The sequence below is a fragment of the Coturnix japonica genome, chromosome 3 (genome assembly GCF_054131305.1).
Source record: "Coturnix japonica strain WE chromosome 3, WE-NBRP24, whole genome shotgun sequence".
Lineage (NCBI taxonomy): Eukaryota > Metazoa > Chordata > Aves > Galliformes > Phasianidae > Coturnix > Coturnix japonica.
Window position 1 is genome coordinate 73817545 of NC_140665.1, and position 19652 is coordinate 73837196.

At 41.4% G+C, this 19652-nt stretch overlaps 2 protein-coding genes across 13 annotated transcripts in view; one reads left to right on the forward strand and one right to left on the reverse strand.

Annotated features, from left to right (window-relative positions):
* Positions 1–82: 82 nt before the first annotated feature.
* Positions 83–8645, forward strand: PGM3 (phosphoglucomutase 3). 3 transcript variants are annotated; one of them, XM_015858985.3, is made up of 13 exons: positions 83–170; positions 1192–1397; positions 1716–1900; positions 2170–2237; positions 2414–2547; positions 2724–2919; positions 4056–4213; positions 4551–4634; positions 5140–5238; positions 5561–5677; positions 5841–5963; positions 6559–6732; positions 7302–8645. In XM_015858985.3, the coding sequence occupies exons 2-13, from the start codon at positions 1194–1196 to the stop codon at positions 7386–7388; spliced, it is 1629 nt and encodes a 542-aa protein (XP_015714471.2). In that variant the 5' UTR covers positions 83–170; positions 1192–1193; the 3' UTR covers positions 7389–8645. The 3 variants fall into 3 exon arrangements, with proteins under 3 accessions (XP_015714471.2, XP_085398054.1, XP_015714470.2); XM_085541928.1 differs by having other exon boundaries at positions 83–166; XM_015858984.3 differs by having other exon boundaries at positions 83–119.
* The window catches only part of DOP1A (DOP1 leucine zipper like protein A), a 56816-nt gene continuing 45797 nt past the window's right edge, over positions 8634–19652 (reverse strand). For 7 of the 10 annotated variants that reach the window (XM_085541927.1, XM_015858979.3, XM_015858980.3 and 4 more), the window contains 8 exons: positions 19231–19292; positions 18468–18620; positions 17101–17237; positions 15863–15918; positions 14818–14982; positions 13162–13291; positions 11302–11361; positions 8634–9245 (listed from right to left, as the gene is read on the reverse strand). In XM_085541927.1, the coding sequence (XP_085398053.1) occupies positions 8940–9245; positions 11302–11361; positions 13162–13291; positions 14818–14982; positions 15863–15918; positions 17101–17237; positions 18468–18620; positions 19231–19292 (1069 nt within the window). In that variant the 3' untranslated portion in view covers positions 8634–8939. The remainder of the gene's footprint in view (positions 9246–11301; positions 11362–13161; positions 13292–14817; positions 14983–15862; positions 15919–17100; positions 17238–18467; positions 18621–19230; positions 19293–19652) is intronic. The other 3 variants (XM_015858983.3, XM_015858981.3, XR_014944166.1) reach the window with 2 other exon arrangements.

Genomic DNA, 19652 nt, shown 5'->3' on the forward strand with positions numbered 1-19652 from the left:
AACTGCCGCGTGGCTGCTGCTCGCCCCACCCGCCATGCTGCCATTGGGTGGCTGCTATTAGGGAGGCCTGGCCTCACCGGACACGGAAGCAGAGCGTGGAGGTGCCGGGTGGGCTGCAGGTAGGAGGTGCTCTGTTGTAGACGTTTAGTAACGTGGCAGTACGGAGGCCGGTACCTGGTTATGGTTATATGGTTATAGCGGATGGTTATGGGCTGGTTATGGGCTGGGGGGTGAATGAATGGGGTTGTGTGGCTGTGTGAAGCGTGTGACAGCGCTGCGGGAGAATTCTTGGGAGCCCCCGAAGGGATACGAATGATCATCCGAGATCTGCTTGCCCAGATCGCTTGATCTCTTTGTGATCTAGTCGAGCTCTTTTGAGCTAGTGTTGTGCTGGGAATGTAGAGGCGCCGGTAGTGGTTCTCCCCAAAGCCATAGACAGGGGTGTATGGGGTTACAAGCAGAGTTATAGAAGCAGAGAATGGCTTAGATTGGAAGAGACCCCAAAGATCATTGAGCTGCACCCTCTGCTATGGGCTGGGCTGCCCCCCACCAGCTCAGCTGGCCAGGTTCCATCCAACCTGGCCTTGAGCTCCTCCAGAGGTGGGGCATCCACAGCTCACTCAGCTGTGCCAGCTCCTCGCTGCCCTCTGAGTAAAGAGCTTCCTCCTGTCATATAGCCTACATTTCCACTCTCTTAGCTTAAAGCCATTCTCCCTTGTCCTATCGCTATTAGAGCGTTTAAAAAGTCAGACCCTTCCTTATGGCCTCAAGTTGCTCCAGGGCAAGTTTAGGTTGGATATTAGGAAGAACTTCTTTACAGAAAGGGTAGTTAGGTACTGGAATAGGCTCCCCAGGGAGGTGGTTGAATCGCCATCCCTGGATGTGTTTAAGAGCCATTTGGATGTGGTGCTCAGGGATATGATTTAGTGTAGGGTTTTTAGAGTTAGGGTACTGGTTAGGCTGTGGTTGGACTTGATGATCTTCAAGGTCTTTTCCAACCTGGGTAATTCTATGATTCTATGGTTATAAGCTCCCTTCAAGTACTGTCAGGCCGCAGCAAGGTCTTCAGCACTGTTTGCCGCAGTTTGAGCTATCTAGAGGATTCAAAGTCAAATGAAGTGCAAGATGCAAAATGAATTTTAATGACTCGGCTTCCTTTACCAGTGTTTTTTTCGTTACTTCTTTCTCCAGAAATGGATATTGAAGGACTCAAAAAATACTCAGCTTTGCATCCCAAGCCCTCCGGCCTTACTCTTCAGTATGGCACTGCTGGATTTCGCAGCAAGGCGCAGCAGCTTGAGCACGTCATGTTCCGCATGGGCATGCTGGCAGCGCTCAGGTCCAGGGCCACGGGAGCTACTATTGGTGTCATGGTTACAGCATCTCACAATCCTGAAGTAAGAGCAGCCTTTTGTTTGAATCAAAAATAGATGTGACCTTTCCACATAGTCAGGGTGGTCATTTTCTCACATGTGGTAAAGCCAATGTTGTAATACAGGGATGCCAGGATTATAATGGGGTGGGGTGGGGAAATAAATGACTTAATACACTGCTTACTTTAGTTATTTGGGCTTGTAGGAGGCTGAAATAAATAGCTGGTCTGTGGCTTCCTAAAAACATTCCATGTTTAAAGAAGTAGCGTGGTTAAACCTTACCTCAACTGCCTTCCATTTTAAGTTTCCCACTCATAAGCTGAGTTTTGTTCTCTTCCTAAGGAAGATAATGGTGTGAAGTTGGTGGATCCCCTTGGTGAAATGCTGCACCCATCGTGGGAAGAATACGCTACACAGCTGGCAAACGCAGAGGACCAGGAGTTACAGCAAATAGTAACTGAGATCTGTCAGAAAGCAGCAGTGAACCAGCAAAAAGATGCTTCGGTTTTTATCGGTAGAGACACCAGGTAATTAGAAAACACTGTTAGATGTGTGCTGCTTTTGTCATATCCAGGTATGACTCACAGGTTCATCAGAGGTTCACTCATCTTTACAGTTCTTCAGTGTAGTGACTTTCAGGCTTCTTTGTTGTTGGCTCCTTCAGTTGGGAAAGGTGTGGATTGACTCAAAACCTGCTGGCAAGAAACTTGCTTTTCATAGTCATCTTCCCCATGCTCTTCCTTTCCAAATGCACATATAAAGGTTATCTGTAAAGGCTGTGCCTTTTATTTTGCAGACCGAGCAGCAAGGAACTTTCACAGGCAGTAATAGATGGTATCTCCGTTCTGGGCGGTCAGTACCATGGTATGTTGAGCTTTCACTACTCTAGTTTGATATCAAGTGGTTTTTGTAAACATGACTCTGCTACGTAGCTGTAAAGCAGTAGCCCAGGTTCAGTTTCCTTTCCTCCTTCCTTCCTTTGAAGGAGAAGTTAATTCAGTGTTCTATTTCTTAATATTGAGGCCTTTGTTTTACATTAGATTATGGTCTGGTGACCACACCGCAGCTGCATTACGTGGTCTGCTGCCAGAACACCCAGGGGCAGTATGGGAAACCAACGCTGGAAGGTTATTACCAAAAGTTATCCAAAGCTTTTATGGAGCTGATAAAAAAGGTGAGTATTTGTAACTGTCTTCTTCCTGCAAATTACAAAGTGGGTATCTTTTGCTGTTATCTTGTTTGGGTCTGAAGTTTTGAATTCAGCATGTCTATAGTCTATAGGTGGGGTGGCAGAGCCTATGGTTTCACCCAGGTGTGAGCTCACTTTGCCCTTTCTTTCTGTACGCAAAGTCTCTCAGCTCTGGAGAGGCTCAGAGGCAGCTGAAGATTGATTGTGCCAATGGCATAGGAGCTCTGAAACTGGCAGAGATGAAGACTTACCTTCCAAAGGAGGTACAGATTCAGATATATAACGATGGAACGAAGGAGAAGCTCAATCACCTGTGTGGTGCTGATTTTGTAAAGGTTCATCAGAAGCCACCTAAAGGTAAGTGATCAGTCGTTTTATATCCTTCTACATCCTCTCTAAATCTAAATGATCAGGGTGTAGCAGCGGTGTATCAGCCTCAGGTGAGCTGAGTACCCTTGTTTCTTACTAAGTGATTGCAAGACTGGTTGTGCTCGTGTGATGGAAAGAGAGACTCCTAGGACAAGTTTTTGACACAATCTTAGGTTATTATTCTAAATTGTTTGGTGGACTACAGTATGTTTTGGCACATTGGAGATATGTTTGACAATCTGATATGAATATTAAGCTGGTGGAGCCCAAGGATCAGCCAGGACAAGCTTTGTTTTACCTTCCTTTACATTTACAAGAAGTATTTACATTGTGGCCTAGCATTACAAATTCTTTTCTGTGTTCCCAAGGAAGAGCATATTTAATACTTTGGTGCCAGCAAACTGACAGTTTGACATACACCACAGTGGTAACTATTTCAACCAAATTCCTGCAGAGTGCTTAAAAGAAAATCCCCCAAGTGGGAGAACAGACTGGTTTGCATATTAGATTATTTGAGGTTAAACTGAGCTGTCTATTCAGCAGCTGCTTTCCTAACTGAGACTGTCAGCCAAACCTGAATATCAAGGTATGGTGGCATTTCCTCTTTGTCATGCTGCTTGCAAGGACAAGTTTTGGGGTATGGTTTCCTATGCTCTGAAGGATAGAAGGCATCAGCAGCATGGGCTGGTTCTCTTGTCCTCTTGTGGGCTAAACTGTGTCCCTCTAGAAAGGGGGATAGAGGATGCAGTGTCCTCTGGGGCTCTGCCCAGTTCCCCAAGATGAGGATGAGCCTAGGAGTGGCCAGCTGCTGTTTCTGACATACAAACTTCAAGATTAAGAGCAAGATCAGCATCTTGGACAAGAGAAAGGTTTGCACTGATAAAAGGGCAGTTTGTTTTCCTGAGGCATTGCTCTGTCAGGTGATGTCTGCTTCCCAGCTAATTCTGTCTTGGCATTAAGCCTAGAAACGTTTTGAGGCAGGGACTCCTTACTTGTTTTATACACTATATGCACTTAGTGAATGCAGTGTTGGTTTGGAGCATCTGTTTCATGTGTCTGTGCAGAGCTAATTCTGTTTCTTTATTCCTGTCTCTAACGTGCATTTCTTACTCTGTGTGCATCAGGGCTGGACATGAAGCCTAATGAGAGCTGCTGCTCATTTGATGGTGATGCAGATAGAATTGTTTATTACTACGAGGACACAGCTGGCCATTTCCACCTAATCGACGGAGATAAAATAGCAACTTTAATTAGTATCTTCCTTAAAGAACTTCTTGCCAAGGTAACTTCGATGTGTCAAATGAATGCTCTCACTTGAAACAAGGAGAAGTAAGTGTAAAAATAATAGTCTAAAAGGACCGTGTTGATTTGTTCACAGGTGGTCTTTCTATGTTTGCCTAAAGTTCACACCAGCCACACCACCTGTGGCACACAAAGGCTCAGTGCAATTTGTGCTGTCCATATATGTCCATATTCTCTGCTCTCTGATGCTCAGCAATGTTAAGTGTCTGCAGGACAGCATAGATTTACTCCTGTACACTTTTTCTGGTTATCCATCTGTTCAGCCTTCTGTTCATACCCATTGCACAGTAAAGTGCTTTGCTTCTTGTTTTGCTCAGGTGGGACAGACTTTAAAGATGGCAGTGGTACAAACAGCATATGCCAATGGGAGTTCAACGCGCTACCTGGAGGAGACAGTGCAGGTATTCTCAACTTAATATCTGGTACTATTGTGCAAATGTTGTTTACTGTTTTTACTAAGTACAACTATAATATGATTCCTAGGAACTGTGCTAGAATCAACTACTGATGACTGTTTCAAAACCAAAGCAAAACCTACTAAATTATTAGTGGCAAAGGAGATGGAAGAGAGAAAACTTGGAAAGTCATAGAATTCTAGAATGGTTTGGGTTGGAAGGGACTTTTATGATCATCTTGTTTCAGCTCCCTGCTATAGGCAGGGACACCTCCCTGTAGACCAGGTTGCTCAAAGCCCCATCCAGCCTGGCTTTGAATGCTTCCAAGTAGGGGGCATCCACAACCTCACTTGGCAGCCTGTTCCAGTGTCTCCCTGTTACCCTCACAGTAAAGAATTTCTTCCTGATATCTAGTCTAAAAATCGACCCTCTTCCAGTTTAAAGCCATTTCCCCTCCAGTACTGGTGGATGGTAACACAGTTTACATTCTCTGTATGCCCTTGGGTTGTAGGTACCCGTTCACTGTGTCAAAACAGGAGTGAAACACTTGCATCACAAGGCCCAGGAGTTTGATGTTGGAATTTATTTTGAGGCAAATGGACACGGCACAGTAAGTAGGAGCACATCATACATAGCATCTGCAGCCAACACATAATAACTAAGTTAAAATTAGCCTGTGAGGGAAATCTTTTCATTGTCTGCTTACATCTGTAAACAAGACTCTTCTTCTCTAATGTATTGAGAACAGGCTTGTTTCTGCCTTTATCATAGCACTGCCACCACCTCTTCTGTTATGTGTGGGGAAAGGGAATTGATGTAGGCAAACCTTAATTATTATTATCTGGCCTTAAAGGGTGAAAGGCTTTTTTCCTTATATCCCAGTTCTTGATGTGGGCTGGTCTTGACAAATTCTTATACTTTCTTTATTCTAGGTACTCTTCAGTAAGGCTGCTGAAAACACAATCAGACAACTGGCAAAAGAGGAGAAAGATGATGCAAAAAGAGAAGCAGCAAAGGTGCTAGAAAACATGATTGACCTGATTAATCAGGTAAAAGCCAAGAGAAACAAATCACTGTGCTGACAGGCTTCATCTAACCCTGTGTCATGGTTTTGTGATGATTTTTTCAGGTGGGAGCTTACTGATCAAAGCATGCCTTCATTTCTTCACTGGTGAATTCTCTAAGTCTTCCCTTTCCCCTCTCTGTTAACAGACAGTTGGTGATGCCATCTCAGATATGTTGGTTATCGAAGCAATCCTGGCTCTGAAAGGTCTGACCCTGCAGCAGTGGGATGCCCTCTACACTGATTTTCCAAGTCGGCTGCTCAAAGTTCAGGTTAGTTGCACTTCACACTGTTTATGTTTCATCAGTGTCTTTCTTTGTAAAATTCATCCTTCCATTTCATTTTTGCCTCAGTTTGAAAATTGGAACATTAGTGTGAGAGAGACAGGCTTAACTCTTTCTCTGCTATAAGTCAGATTTTACCTCTATCCTGTTTCTCTGGATTTTTCTGCCACTTGTATAACTAAAATAGTCATGTTCTTTCTCCTTCCTTTCCAGTACTTGAAGAGCTTGAGCAAAACTAGCTCCCAGCTTATAACATTGTCTTGCACCTATGAAAGCTTTGGGCTTTAACATTAACTAAAAACAAGAGCTTATGTGTTCTGATCTGCTGAGAAAAGCTCCAGCATTAGTTGATGCATGTTCAGAACTGACCCAGAAGCTGAGTCCTTTCAGGACTTGGTTACCACATACTGAGCAGCAGCTGAACAGGGGAGTCAAAAGCCTTTGAGTTAGCAGGCAGTGAGCTCTTATTCTGATATTGAAGCAACCCAAAACTTAAGGTTCTGTCTTATCAGTGACCCGTTTCATTCTGCTCTCACCATACTGCTACAGCATGGAAATAAATGGTCTGTTTCTGATGTTGAAGGTCGCAGACAGACAAGTTATTGACACAACGGATGCTGAAAGACGTGCTGTTACACCTCCAGGGCTACAAGAGAAAATCGATGCTCTGGTGAAGAAGTACAAGCTGTCACGAGCATTCGTCCGTCCATCAGGAACAGAAGATGTTGTGAGGGTCTATGCTGAAGCAGACACACAGGTTAGACCTCAGACTATTGGTTTGTTCTGCAGTGTTTTGCTCAGCAGTGGGTGCTAGACGTTTAATCAAATGCAATGGGTACTAAAGCTGGGGGAGGGAGGGAAACAGTGGTAAAAAATAAATCACTTCAGCTTTCCTTATATCTAAAAATGTTTAATGTTTTTAACATTTACCTTTAAGAGTTATATGTTTATGAAGGCAGATTTGATATTAAATGATTTTGAAAAGAAAACCTTCTGAGAACTCACGAATAAAGTTATCAAGGCAGCCAGTAACTGTGTGATTTCTTACAAGGCAAAAAATCCAGAATAAACTTCATGTGCTATAAAGAATTAGTCCAAATGAGGACTTAAAAGCTGTCACCACAAGCAATAGACCAGCTCTTCCCATGGTCACACACTCCTACCCCCCTTCTTTCTGCCAGCTTGACCACAGTGGCAAAAGATACCTCAACATGATGTGAGGAAAACAGTATTTGCATGAAAACTTTGGTTGTGGTGTTGTATATTTATTCTAAACTTCTAATACTGTAGAAATTAATTAGTCATCTCTTTGTCAATATCCCACAGGAGAACGCTGATGCCCTTGCCCATGAAGTAAGCCTGGCTGTTTACCACCTTGCTGGTGGAAAAGGAGCACCGCCCCAACCTATTTAACAGCTCAAGTTTGCAACTGGACATATTTTTCTAATGCTACTTTCTTTTTACTCTGTATTGAAACCTTTTTGACTGTAGCAAGGATAATGACAGCTTAACTTAGCAGAATACTACTTCACTTATTACTTACCTTGGTTGGCAGCTTACCTTCTAATGAGATGTTCTTGCTGCAGGATGTTCTCCTCCTCTCCAAGTCTAACTACCGAAGCTGAATGGATTTAAAGGGTGCAGGTGTCTTGGATGCTATTTCTTAGCAGCCACTGGCCTGTTTGGGGCCACAGGGGAGCTACATCTCCAGTCTTCTAAGGCTACGGAGCCATCTTTTGTACTGGCCACAATCTGGTTACCAGCTTTTCCCATGCGGCATGCAGGGAAGATGAGCTGTGCAGCCTGGGCCAGAGTGAAGACTCCAGAGAGCCTTGCTGGAGCAGGGGCTCCCTTCAGCTGTAGCACCTTGCTGCTACCAGGCACCCAAAAACCTTTAACAGAGACAGCAGCCCATCTCCTTCAGCCAGTCATGCCAAGCAGATATTCCTGTACTCTATTGTGAGGTGACTACAAATATGTAATAAAACTACAGCTTTCAGTAGCTGTTGTTAATTAAAGGGATGCCTCAAGCTTTCACTGATTCGAGGACTCAAGCTGGGTAACTGTTAATTTCATTTCTTAGTGTTACTGTGATTAAATTCCTTTCTACCCCCCTACTTCCCAGCTTATCATCACGTTACACAACCAGGCTGACCTCCCCCACCAGTGCAGCCACAGCTGTAGCACAGCCCTGCTGCATGCACACCTCTCCTGAACACCCACAGCAACTGAACTGCGCTGAGCAGAAGACAGGGTTGAGGAGCAGCAGGCCCTGAGCCTGAGAGTCAGTTCAACTCAAGGCAGGGACACTGGCATGTCAAGAGAGCACTTGCAAATAATACAGTGTATTATTGCAGAAATTTCTTAATTAGGTTTGTTATGAAATTAAGAGATGAACAGAAATTAAAAGTGACCACGTGTTAAGGTAGACTTCTGTGACCCCTTTCACTCCCCTTTGTGGTAAAGGGGCTGTGAGCCAAGGAGGAATAACACTCAATATGCACCCATATCACCCATCCACATGCTTCAGTTTGGGTTATCTACCTCTGACAAAAATATTAACCATATTAAGTCCTGGCGTGGTGTTTTTTATACTGTTAAATAAGCACAAGTGCCAATGGATCCCCCAACCCATAAGGCAAATAAACTGGAAGCAAATTGAAAAAAAAATGTGCACTTTGTATTTTTTAGGGTTTTTTTTGTTTTGTTTTTTGAAGACAGAACTCGAGACAACAGAAAGTGTACTGTAAATAGTAGGCACCAGAATCAATATGAGCCACCAATAATTACACTTGATTCAGGCCACATCCAGAACTCTTATTTACAAATATGTAACTTAAATACAACATTAATTATTTCATTACATACAAAGTAAGAAAAGAATAATATACAACCAGGGAAGAAAGGTACAGTATTTCATTTGGATACGTACATTACACAGAAGCTGAACAGTACCGGTTTGGTTCATGTTTTTATGACACCTTCCAGAAAATCCTTCTCAACCATTTCTTCTATCTTTTGCCTTGCTTTGCTGGAGAATGTCTTGAGGTTCTCCATTTTGATGTCCTTACTCGGAAAGCAGTTGGGGTAAAGGACAGGGCTCCCTGAGTGTCCAGCGCATCTGCTTGTGACTTTGCTGTTAAAAACTTGGCTGAGTACGTTAAAGAAAGGCAAAAGCTGCTCAATGCTGCGAACGGTGTAGATGGTTAGAAGCAGGTGACCTGGTTCCCAGCTTAGTGTTTTCCCTGAGCTGTCCTCTTCTGGGTTTTTCTGTAAGAGAAATAGGAAATAATGCAGGACAAAACAGAAGTAGTATGGCTAAACATAGAAGATAACTAAGTGTTGATCCTTTTTTTTTGTTGTTGTTTTGTTGTGGTTTTTTTTTTGAATAAAGGAATAAATAAACTGCCCAAGGCACAAAACACACCAGGGTGCAGCTTTTGAAGCAGATCTGTTCCTCCCTGCCATCATATGTGGCAGCAGTGCTGGCTGCAAAGGGACAACTGACACCCACATGAAAGCAGTCATGAGCAGAAATGCTCAGCCCGGGGCTCTCCAGAGCTTCGTGCCCCTGTGCTGCTCTGTGAGGCCACAGCCCAGTGGGTGCCCTGAACAGAACTCGAGCTGCTGCAAAGCTGGGGGAGTTGCAGCTGCTGGGAGAGGTTGCACTAAACCAGGCTGCCTTCTGATGGCAGCCCTCACACCATGCCCTACTGATCGCATTAGGGACAACTAAGTCCTGAGGAAGTTAAGATAAAACCAAAGGATTTTCAATTTGTAGGCAGAGTTCAGAGTTTTCAGAAGAGCATGAACAGCTCTCTTTTAAAATATCAGCAACAGGGCAAGAGACTCTGAGCAGACACCAACATTTCACACAGGGAACCAGATCAGTGCTTGCTATGTGAGCTCAGGAGACTTTGTTTACACAGCTTCCATCTCAAGGGAGGATTTAAAGGGAGTGGACATGAGGAACTCCAAATGCAGGCAACAATCACACCCCTACTGCTTGCAGGCATCAGCAATGTCTATTTAGGGTCACCTTAAATATCTGCACACTTGAAGCATCTCAGCACTGCCATGCAGCTGCTTATATAGGCATTTTTACTCATTTCCTATTTTTACTAAAGAAAAACCCACATTAAAACCTACACAACAAGGTAATATCAACTCAAGAAATGCCTTGTTTGGACAACTATTGACAAACCAGTACAAAAGACTAACTGCCATGAAAGCAGTGTTCCACAATGAGGTTTTATCATTCCAAGGCAAGAGAAAAGCAGCAGAGGTCACAAGTCAGTGAGAGCCCATCCCAGTCGGCCTCTGAGCAGCTCCTTGCTGCCCACACAGGCAGTGCCTTGAGGTGGGGGCTCAGCGCACGGCCACAGGGGCAGGCCCTGCTCCTCCTGAGCTGCCTCAGTAAAGCAAAGCTCAAGGAAAGGACTATTGATTGCACAGCCTTTGAGCAAACAGATTTCTTCAAGAAATGGTATTTCAGAAACCCCGTTTTTATCCTTTACAGGAAAGCATCGGCCTGCTCCAATTCTGAAGCCTATGACATCTGTTTCACCAAGAGCAGTTAGATGAAACATGAACATAGGTGGTACTTTAAGCTGGTTGTGTGGCTCCCTGCCTCCGGAGATGACTACTCCTCTTATGCTGTCTATTCCCTACAATAGCTCAAGAAAAGGAGGGCCACAAAACAGACTAGACCAAAGGGAAGCAGCCTATTTCTACAAGAGTTTTAAGATTTCTCCCTCAGAGCTTTCACATTGGATTCACAGAGGGGAGACATTTCAGCACTGTTCTCTGCAGTGCTTGGCACAACTCAGTGATGTCCGCAGCCCACCCCAAGCATGCAGTGAGCAGTAGTGCTACACAGCAGCCAACCAAATGGGTGCACGTGCAAATACTGCTGTTCCCACCGAGCAGTAGAATATACTCTGTACAGGCCTCACAGCAGCACCTTTTCAAATACCACTGATTCCTCAGATACTCAAAGCAACGGTTAATTTGACAGAGATTGAATTAGGGATTGCATTCCACACTTGCCCATTGGCAGAAATAATTATTTCATTTTATGATTTGTGAAGATGACTCATTTTAGAATGAAAGTTGTTAAGTTCAGGTAGGAAAAGAAAAACAAATTTATGTGGTGTCTATAAAAATGAGGGCCCTTACAGTTACTTCCCTTCAAAAGTCCCTAAGCCCTGAAGAGATTCATCTCTTTCAGTTCTTACTGGCAGTTAAATGCTACCCTGGGCCCTGAGGTGATGGTAGTATTATGGTGAGCTTATTTCACAACTCAAGCATCAAAGGCCACCCTCACCTGATGCTTGGCCATCTCCAATCCCTCCAAAACCATCGTTTTAAAGTCCTCCTGTTTGTCCTGTGGAAGGAAAGAGGAGAACTTTCAGACTGCATTTCACACATCATACTAAGACTTTGCCATGAAGGCCGTGCAGTTGCTTGGTTGGGTGCTGTGTTTCAGCAAGAAAAAAAAGTAAAATTCACCTGCCCCAAAGAGCCCCTTGTCTAGAAACCACAGGATTTGGGGCTCTGGAACACAACTAGACAGTAATAATGACTGAGTGTTTGTTCTTCTGTGCATTGCAGTAGTGCCAAAGGAAAGTTTTAAGCACATTTGTTTCAGACAGAGCCTGAGATATATACCAAGTGAACAGGAGCATTAGTCAGAGAGCTCCAAGGAAAAGCTGAAGTCAGCTGAAACATTTTGCTCAGAAACTACATTTTCTAAGAAAAATGCACAGCTGTATGCAATAGAGTTCTCCATGCAATGAAGAAGTGGTCTGGAAATCACTTCACGTTCATCTCATCCTCACACCCACAGTTAGGGCTCACAGTGTACAACTACCACTACAACTGGCAGGCTGTGGAAATCCCAGGAAGCTTTCTGCTTTCTGTATGCATGCTGTGGAAGACCTGACTTTAAGCATCCATCTCAACATACAGTACTTACCAGCATATATATGTCATACACCACATGTACTTCCTAATTTGTGCAGAGAGATTATTTGGAATGTGAGAACCTTCTAACAGGTACAACATGATAGACTGAACATAAGAGATAGAGGATCTTGGTTAAATCAGTCAGTTACAGCTCATTATTCACTTTTACAGGTGAGAGGAAGAGAGTTTTGTTGTCCAAAGACAATAAAAAGAGAATACAGATGTGCTTCAAGTAGTTTCTTTACCCCTATGACATGAGCTTTGCTAAGTCCAGACCTGTTTGCAACTAAGTTATCCCTAAATTCTCTATTCAGCCACTTGTATATCAGTAATTGTTTATTTCCTCAGAGAAAACATTTAAGAGACTATAACCCCTGCTACAACCCTGACCATGCCATCCTGATACAGGAGGGATCCCTAAGAATGAAACTTCAAATCTTTCCAGGTGTTTTTGAGCTTCCTCCTCATTTCCCAGGCCCACACAGCAACCCAACCCACTTGAGAGCCCGCCTGGGAGGTTGTGTTCTCACACCAGGAGCAGCAAGGTATCTGACAGCAATTCTCTGTCCCTGTAGCAGCAGACAGGAGCTCCCCTGGACAAAGTTTGGTCAGCTTCCAATGTCTGACCAGGCTGACACAGACAAACTTGGGTTTTGACAAACCTCATGTGCCAATAACGACAGCTATAATTCTGCTCCCACTTTAGAAGACATGCAGATAAGATTCCCTCCAGAACCACTTTCACTGTTCTACAACTTCTTTTATTCATGGCAACTACTCTGAGGAGAAACTCACTCTGCCCTGATCACACACTGCTTCAATACTGTTATTTTTAGAAATGCAATGGTTTTCTAAGTACTTAAATGTGATTATCATAATCAAAAAAGCTTTACTGTTTCAAAAGGTAATAAACCTACTACCTGCATATACAACTGTCTATCTAAAAATGACTTATGTTTATATTAGACTTCTAATTGGGAAACTCTGGGCTATTAGTTGAGTAGAAAGTAAAATGCACTTCAAAGCCACTGACCACAGTGACTCCTTTTAAATAGCTATTTACAGTTTTTACCTGATGCTGGCCTGAGATTACTCTAATGAAACTCTCCCATGCTACTTATACTCCTTACTGTTCAACAACATCAGAAAACAGTGCTGCAAGATTCTGTACTTGCATGTTTTCGATACAGGCAGAGCTGAATGGAAGTGGCATACCTACCTTTGCTTTCTTTCGCAGCAATTTTGCTAGGCGCACCACATAAGGTTTGAATTCCCTCTGATGTGTTCCCTGTCTTCGTACCTCCAAGCCCGAATCATCTGATGCTTCTGGAATAAAAGCCCAGCGATACCTGCCATGAGATAACACAAGCAGAGATTATCCTTACTGAATGAACGGGCTCTTCAGCTAGATCTAAGAACATGAGATGCTAAGAAAATCTAGTAAAATATCAAAGAAAGAAGAACAAAAGCCAAAACTCAGTATTTGACAAGAGAGAACAGCAAAACCATATTCTGAAAAGTAGAAATGTGGCCAAGAAAGGTGGAGTTATCTTATTCTATTAGGGTTTCTTACAGTATTTAGGGATGCCAAAACTGAGGCAGAGAAGCTAGAAGTACTTATACTCACATCCTCATTGTGTCTAAGGGAACCAAAAGGAATCATGAATTACAAAATATATAAATTACATAAAACGCACGCACATTTGTGATACTTACTATAACACATCAAACGTTCTCAGCACATTTGTGATACTGTAATACATCAAAGGTGCTCAATATAATGTGTCGATAACAGGAATTGATTTCTGTTACCTATTCATAGGCCAAAAGGATAAAATGGACTATTTCCTCCTCTTCCACTTACTGCACTGTAAAAACTGGCAGCTTGAATTTTATACTGTAAAGGAAATCAAAGTTTCTGCCCTGAAGGCTTCAGTCTCAGTCTGTGAGAATGTTATAAAAGACAGCTATCCAGCATGACTAGTGTCTCTCCAGAAATGTGCAGCAATGACCTCAATAACACTGTTGTGCCTATTGCTGGAGATTAGGATAGCATAGAAATCTTGGAAAGAATTATGAACCAAATCTCCAGTAAATAACATAAGAAACTCTTAAGATTAGTTTTAAATTTAGAAATACCATTGGGCATAACTGGACAGTGTGTTCATAAATCCTTGCACCATCTAGCACACAAGAATCTTTTCAACAATAGGACAACTTGAGCCATCCAAGTATCTGCAGAGCTGTGCCAGGGACAATCACCACTGTGCCATGTACAGGAAGAGACGAGATGCTTTTGTCCTGAGTTGACTCTTCTACAGTCCCCAGCGTTATTTTGCATTCAGTTCTTCCAGCAGATGGGACTGCAGAGGCACTGAGAAAGCAGTTTGCACACATGAACACAGCTGCCCGGAAGCAACCTAAGGGATCTCATTAACAGGTTTGTTGAAACACATTACAGTGAGATCGCACAGGAGTAATTTAAGAGAAGTCATACTGAGATCATACCATCAGTCATCTGATCTGATTACTCACTCACTAAGACACACTGGGCGTATCTTAGGTTTTTGGACACTACCACAACTAAGTATTGGAAAAGCAAAGTATTTGAATAAACTGCTGTTACTGATTAGCTCATCAGATGTGTGGAGAATCTCCAGCCAGAGGCTAAATCAAACCAGACTGAAATAATCTGCTGCATAGCACTGTTTGCGCTAGGGGCCACTCTGAAACTGGGAGGGATGGACTGTGGGTTACTCTGGACTAAGGCCAGAAATGGAAAGGAAATAGGAAAACAAAGGTTTTAAACAGCAGAATTTTACCAAGAGGCACAGTAAAACAACCAGAGACTCAGATGACAGCATCTTCTACTCACATCTGAAACTGAGGAAGATTTTCAGATGGTAAAGCTAGGGCCAAATCCAGAAATTTGCAAGCAGACAAGTAGAGATTCAGCCATCTCTGGCTATTGTAGGATGTGGAGAAACCATTGCCCCCTGTGTACGTTGTCTCCAGACCAGCAACAGATGGGCCAGAAGTCCTAAAACAAAGTATCACAGACAGGTGAGCCACTGTTGCCTCCCGCTCTATCGGACAATCCTCCTGTACTTGGCCTTATAAACAACAAAAACTCTTTACTTCCCCAAATAATCCCAAACCCATAAATCCAAATAGAATACTGCGTGGTTGTGCTATGACTGGAGTTTTCTAAGAGTGCGTGTATGTAAATAAAAATTATATAAACATGCATAAGAAAAATACAAAAGTATATTACGCTGTATCTGATTCCTATCAGTCTTCAAAATTAAGAGAGAGCTTTACCTTGCCAGCTAAGATGTTACTTTATTTTACAGAATATTATTCTGTATAAAGAATAAAGAGAAGCTAGGAAAAAAAGTAAAGAATAACACTTGGGCAAATATCCCTTTTTGTTCTTTTGACAAATCAACTTCTATTGCTAACACTGACTGAAAATGCATCATGCTATACAGAAGGTAGATGCAATAGAAATTAACAACAAAACAAGATAGAAAGATCTAATTCATCCTTGTGTCTAACACTAGAAGGTGATACCTTTTTATTAAAGAAAAATAAAAACTTTGCAATCTTAATCTAAATATATGTATGAAACAGAAAACTAAAGTCATGCCATGCCTATTTTAATCAAAAAAGCAGTGTTATCTTAGCATGGAAGACACACACTTGTATGTTAATCCTACAAGCAAGTTGGGAATGGTATTTTTGTTTGGTTTATGTGCTTTGGTTTATGTGCTCCTCGTACTGAAGTCAGATGGGAGTACTCTTCACTTGTACTTCTTACTCGAGCTTGGCAATTGTAAGATAAACTATTCTAACAAATGACAGCCCATCAACATACCAGGACTCTTAACAAGCGAGAAAAGTGAAGTTCATAAGTTTACCTGGAAATGTCTTCATCTGCAGTAAGCTCCTGTTCCATCAGTAAAAACACCTGCACCTGAAGGTCAAATGCTGTATTTTAATACAACTTTTTAATGGACTGTTACCCAGGAAAATGCTGTAGGGAGGTGTGAATAATAAGCCTTAAAGCTCTGAACAACAGTTCCTCTATTTCCATTCTTGGATGACAAAATACTCCCTGTACTACAAGCGGAAATTGGCACTGATACGTATGTGGAAATTGAAACTCAAATATAGCCCAAGTAGCATGAAGACCTGACCCTTTTACAGTCAAGATTTTTTAGAAAGGGAGCCCAGCAAAGAGCAAGACCTGAAGGAAATAAGAATAAAGAATCATACAAAAAGTAGTCAAGCTCAGGTGTGAATGCCTGGAGATGACACAGGTCTGTCTGTTAGAAGCTACTCCTTGACCAAAGCAACTTGCATAAATACCAGGGTACAAAACAGACACAAGAGAGGCACACTGCTCTCAGCTCTTAGCAGTTCTAGCAGAGTAGAATGATATTTCTACTACTTATACTACTGACAAGCTTAAAATTAAATGCATGTACGTCTTAAAAATAAATAAATAAAAGCTCTTTAAAATATTCTGTAGAGCTTTTTTAAACTATTGCTTAGATTTGTGGTTAACCAAGGGCTAGGTTAGATACCACAGATATCAGAAAAATCCCAAAAATGATTTCTGATTGCCAATTTATGTTAATGCCATAGAAACTACTTTACCTACAGGTTCACGGACTGCAGGATGCACCAATGTTAGATATCAGACACACTCATTTGGGTTTTGGCTTTGGGGATAGGAAGAGCTCTGAATGACCATTAACTGTCAACACAGCATTGATTCTGACTCTTTTTTTAAGGGCTTTCTCAGCTTTATTGTTGGAGAAAAAGGACAGAATGGCCATGGAAGTAGCTACAAGGACCAGGAATGGTGCAAAAAAGGTACGTATGTGTAAGTAGAAATTAAAGCGCAAACCACTAAGTTCAATACAAATTTATGTCACGAGACACCTGAATGGCTTCAGTAACATAAGCCAACAGATATTCTGTTTGGTTGGAAAAAAACAGACTACAAAAATAAGTTTATTATTTGTGTCTATTTTGTATAGTTACATGCATAGTATTAAAGAAGATTTAAAAAACAAATCAGTATGGATATGGGTTTCATATCTCCAGCTTGCACCACTCTTCCAAATAATGTGTGCTAACTACAACTCACCAGTTCAGTGATCATTGTAGGCCAAAGAGAAGTAAGGTGCTGCGGAGACATTCTTAAAAGCAATACTCTGAAAAACAGGAACACTTGGGAATGAAGGGTGGGCACCTGCGGCAAACGGAGACTTTCTACCAGCCTTTCTGAAACAAAAAGCCAAGAAAGCTTCCTGAGTTCAGAATAATAGTTACTCCAACTAGTGAGAGTAAATGTAGGAATAAGAAAATACTTGTGCTGTTTTCTTTGGGGTTTTTTTTTGTTTTTTGTTTTTTTTTTTTTTGTGTGTTGTTGTTGTTGTTTTTGACACTGCTTTAAGTATTTTTTCATTACTACTTTATATTGACAGAATAAAGCTGTAGTGAATAGCCACTTTTACCACACAAGAAACCTCAGAACAGCAGTGTGTTTTTATTAAACTTCTCCACACAAATGCAATATTTCATCTGGGAGTTTTGTTCATTTTACGTGGATTTTGACTCGTTCCAAAAAGACGAGCTAAGAGATTCCAAAGAATATAACAGCTCAAACAAGTAAAATATGTATTACTGAAAAAGCTGCAGCATCACAGTATATGAAATATTATGCAAGGATAATGCACTATTTAACTACAAGCACCACTGTGCATTCAATATGGAGGCAATACTTGAAGAAATTTTTTAGTCAAGCCAATACATGCACTTTGCAGTTCAGAGCAGCAAAACCATTTGTATCTTGAACATCATAAGCCAGCCACTGACAGACCGGGAAAAACAAAACAAAACATGATTCCAAAGAATAAATCCTGGAACAAATGTAATCAGAAAGATGATGTAACTGACTTTCTGTATGAAAGAAGAGATCAAGGTGCCTACTTTGGTAGCACTAGCAGACAACATATCAAGAAGATGATGTCGCAATTATTTGCATCATCTTAGAAGAAAACCAGCCAGACTTCATTCCCAATCATGTAAAAAAGGTCAGTTAAAGAAATATTCTTCAGTGATAAACAGGAGCAGCAGAAAAAAGTACTATAAAAGTAAAGATTTCAAAAACTCTTCAGGGTCAGCTTTTGTATTTACCCCTAGTTGAACATTCAAGGTATAAGCACCTAGCATGTCAAAGAGCACTTTTCGGGTGTCTGAGGACATTGATCAAAGCAAAAAATGACAAACGAGTAAGTAATCTGTTGAAGAACTGATAATAAAAGTCCACATGCTTTGTAATCATGTAAGACTAAAAGTGTTCTGAGGAAAATCCATAGTAATTCCATACTCAGTATGCACAGATATTCATTCCAGGGAACAAATTTACCTGCGGTTGTCCTGTTATATAAATAATTCCTCAGGCAATCAGATTCCAGAATAACCCCATGAATTGCTACGTTTTTTACTGACCTTGTATATCTGGAAGGTATTTCTGGTATTGGTCTATCTCACTACTAAAAATTGCAAAAGCCAATCTTTTCAGGAGCATAGCACGCTGTTCCAGCTCTGCTTCTCTATTAGCAAAAAGATTGAGAGAACTGCTCTGAGCCACAGCTACTCGTGCTGAAAGAAACAATGAGTAACATGGATTAACATTAAATTTCCTTCTTCTTTCACTTAAAGGAGCAAGTAACTCTTACATTCACTGCATTAATCAACCATTAAGAAGATGCATATTTTGCAATTTGCATTCTTAACAACAGTAATTTCAAATATCCATTTGAAAGAAAATTCATAGTTATACACAGTACAGCTGGGCTTGGGGGAATTCAGAAAGGAGATCAGCCAGTTTGTTTTCTTATAAGTACAGTTTTCAGGTATAGATGTTCATAAGTTCTAAATATGCAGAACCAATTTTTCTTAAGCAGGCAGGGTTAGTGCCAAATCTAAAATAAAATAAAAATCTGCTCTGCTTAATGTACTTGCTCCAGGATAGTCTCAAATTCTCTCACTTTGAAAGATCTTATGTATGGATCACTAGAAACAAGCAGCTGAAAGAAAGAAACAAACTTAGTGGATAATTCAAACAAGCTGGAATAAACACTGAACAAGCGCTTTCTTCAAAATACTTATTCTTCCTCCCCAACCCCCCCACCCCACCCCACCCCTTTTTTTTTCTTCCTTTACAAGTTTTCCTTGGAGAAAAGTCACTGCTAAATCAATGAAGACTTACTCATCAGATCTCTGAATGTGGTTTTGTCATGTGTCATCAAATTATCCATTATAGCTCTCCAGCTGAAAGAGAAAGATTGTACACAAATCAGAAAAGCAGCTAATATTTACAGGAAGCTCTTCTTGTTCTTTTAACTAATACAAGCTCCAAGCTCTCTATAGTACCACTTATATTGTGCAGTTTGATCTGAAACTATAAATGTTTATCCCTTTTCCTCACAAAAAATACTTTAAAATAACATCTTAAAGTTGAAAAAAAGGAGAAATACACATTAGGTAAAAGAGTTTCATAATTTAAATAGTAATCTAAAACACTGCATTCCTCCACATTTCTCTCAACACAAGGCTGATGGAAATTTTTGGTCTGCATACATAAAACTTGTAGCAACCCTCAATATAGGCAGAAAAAAACAAAAAAAAGAC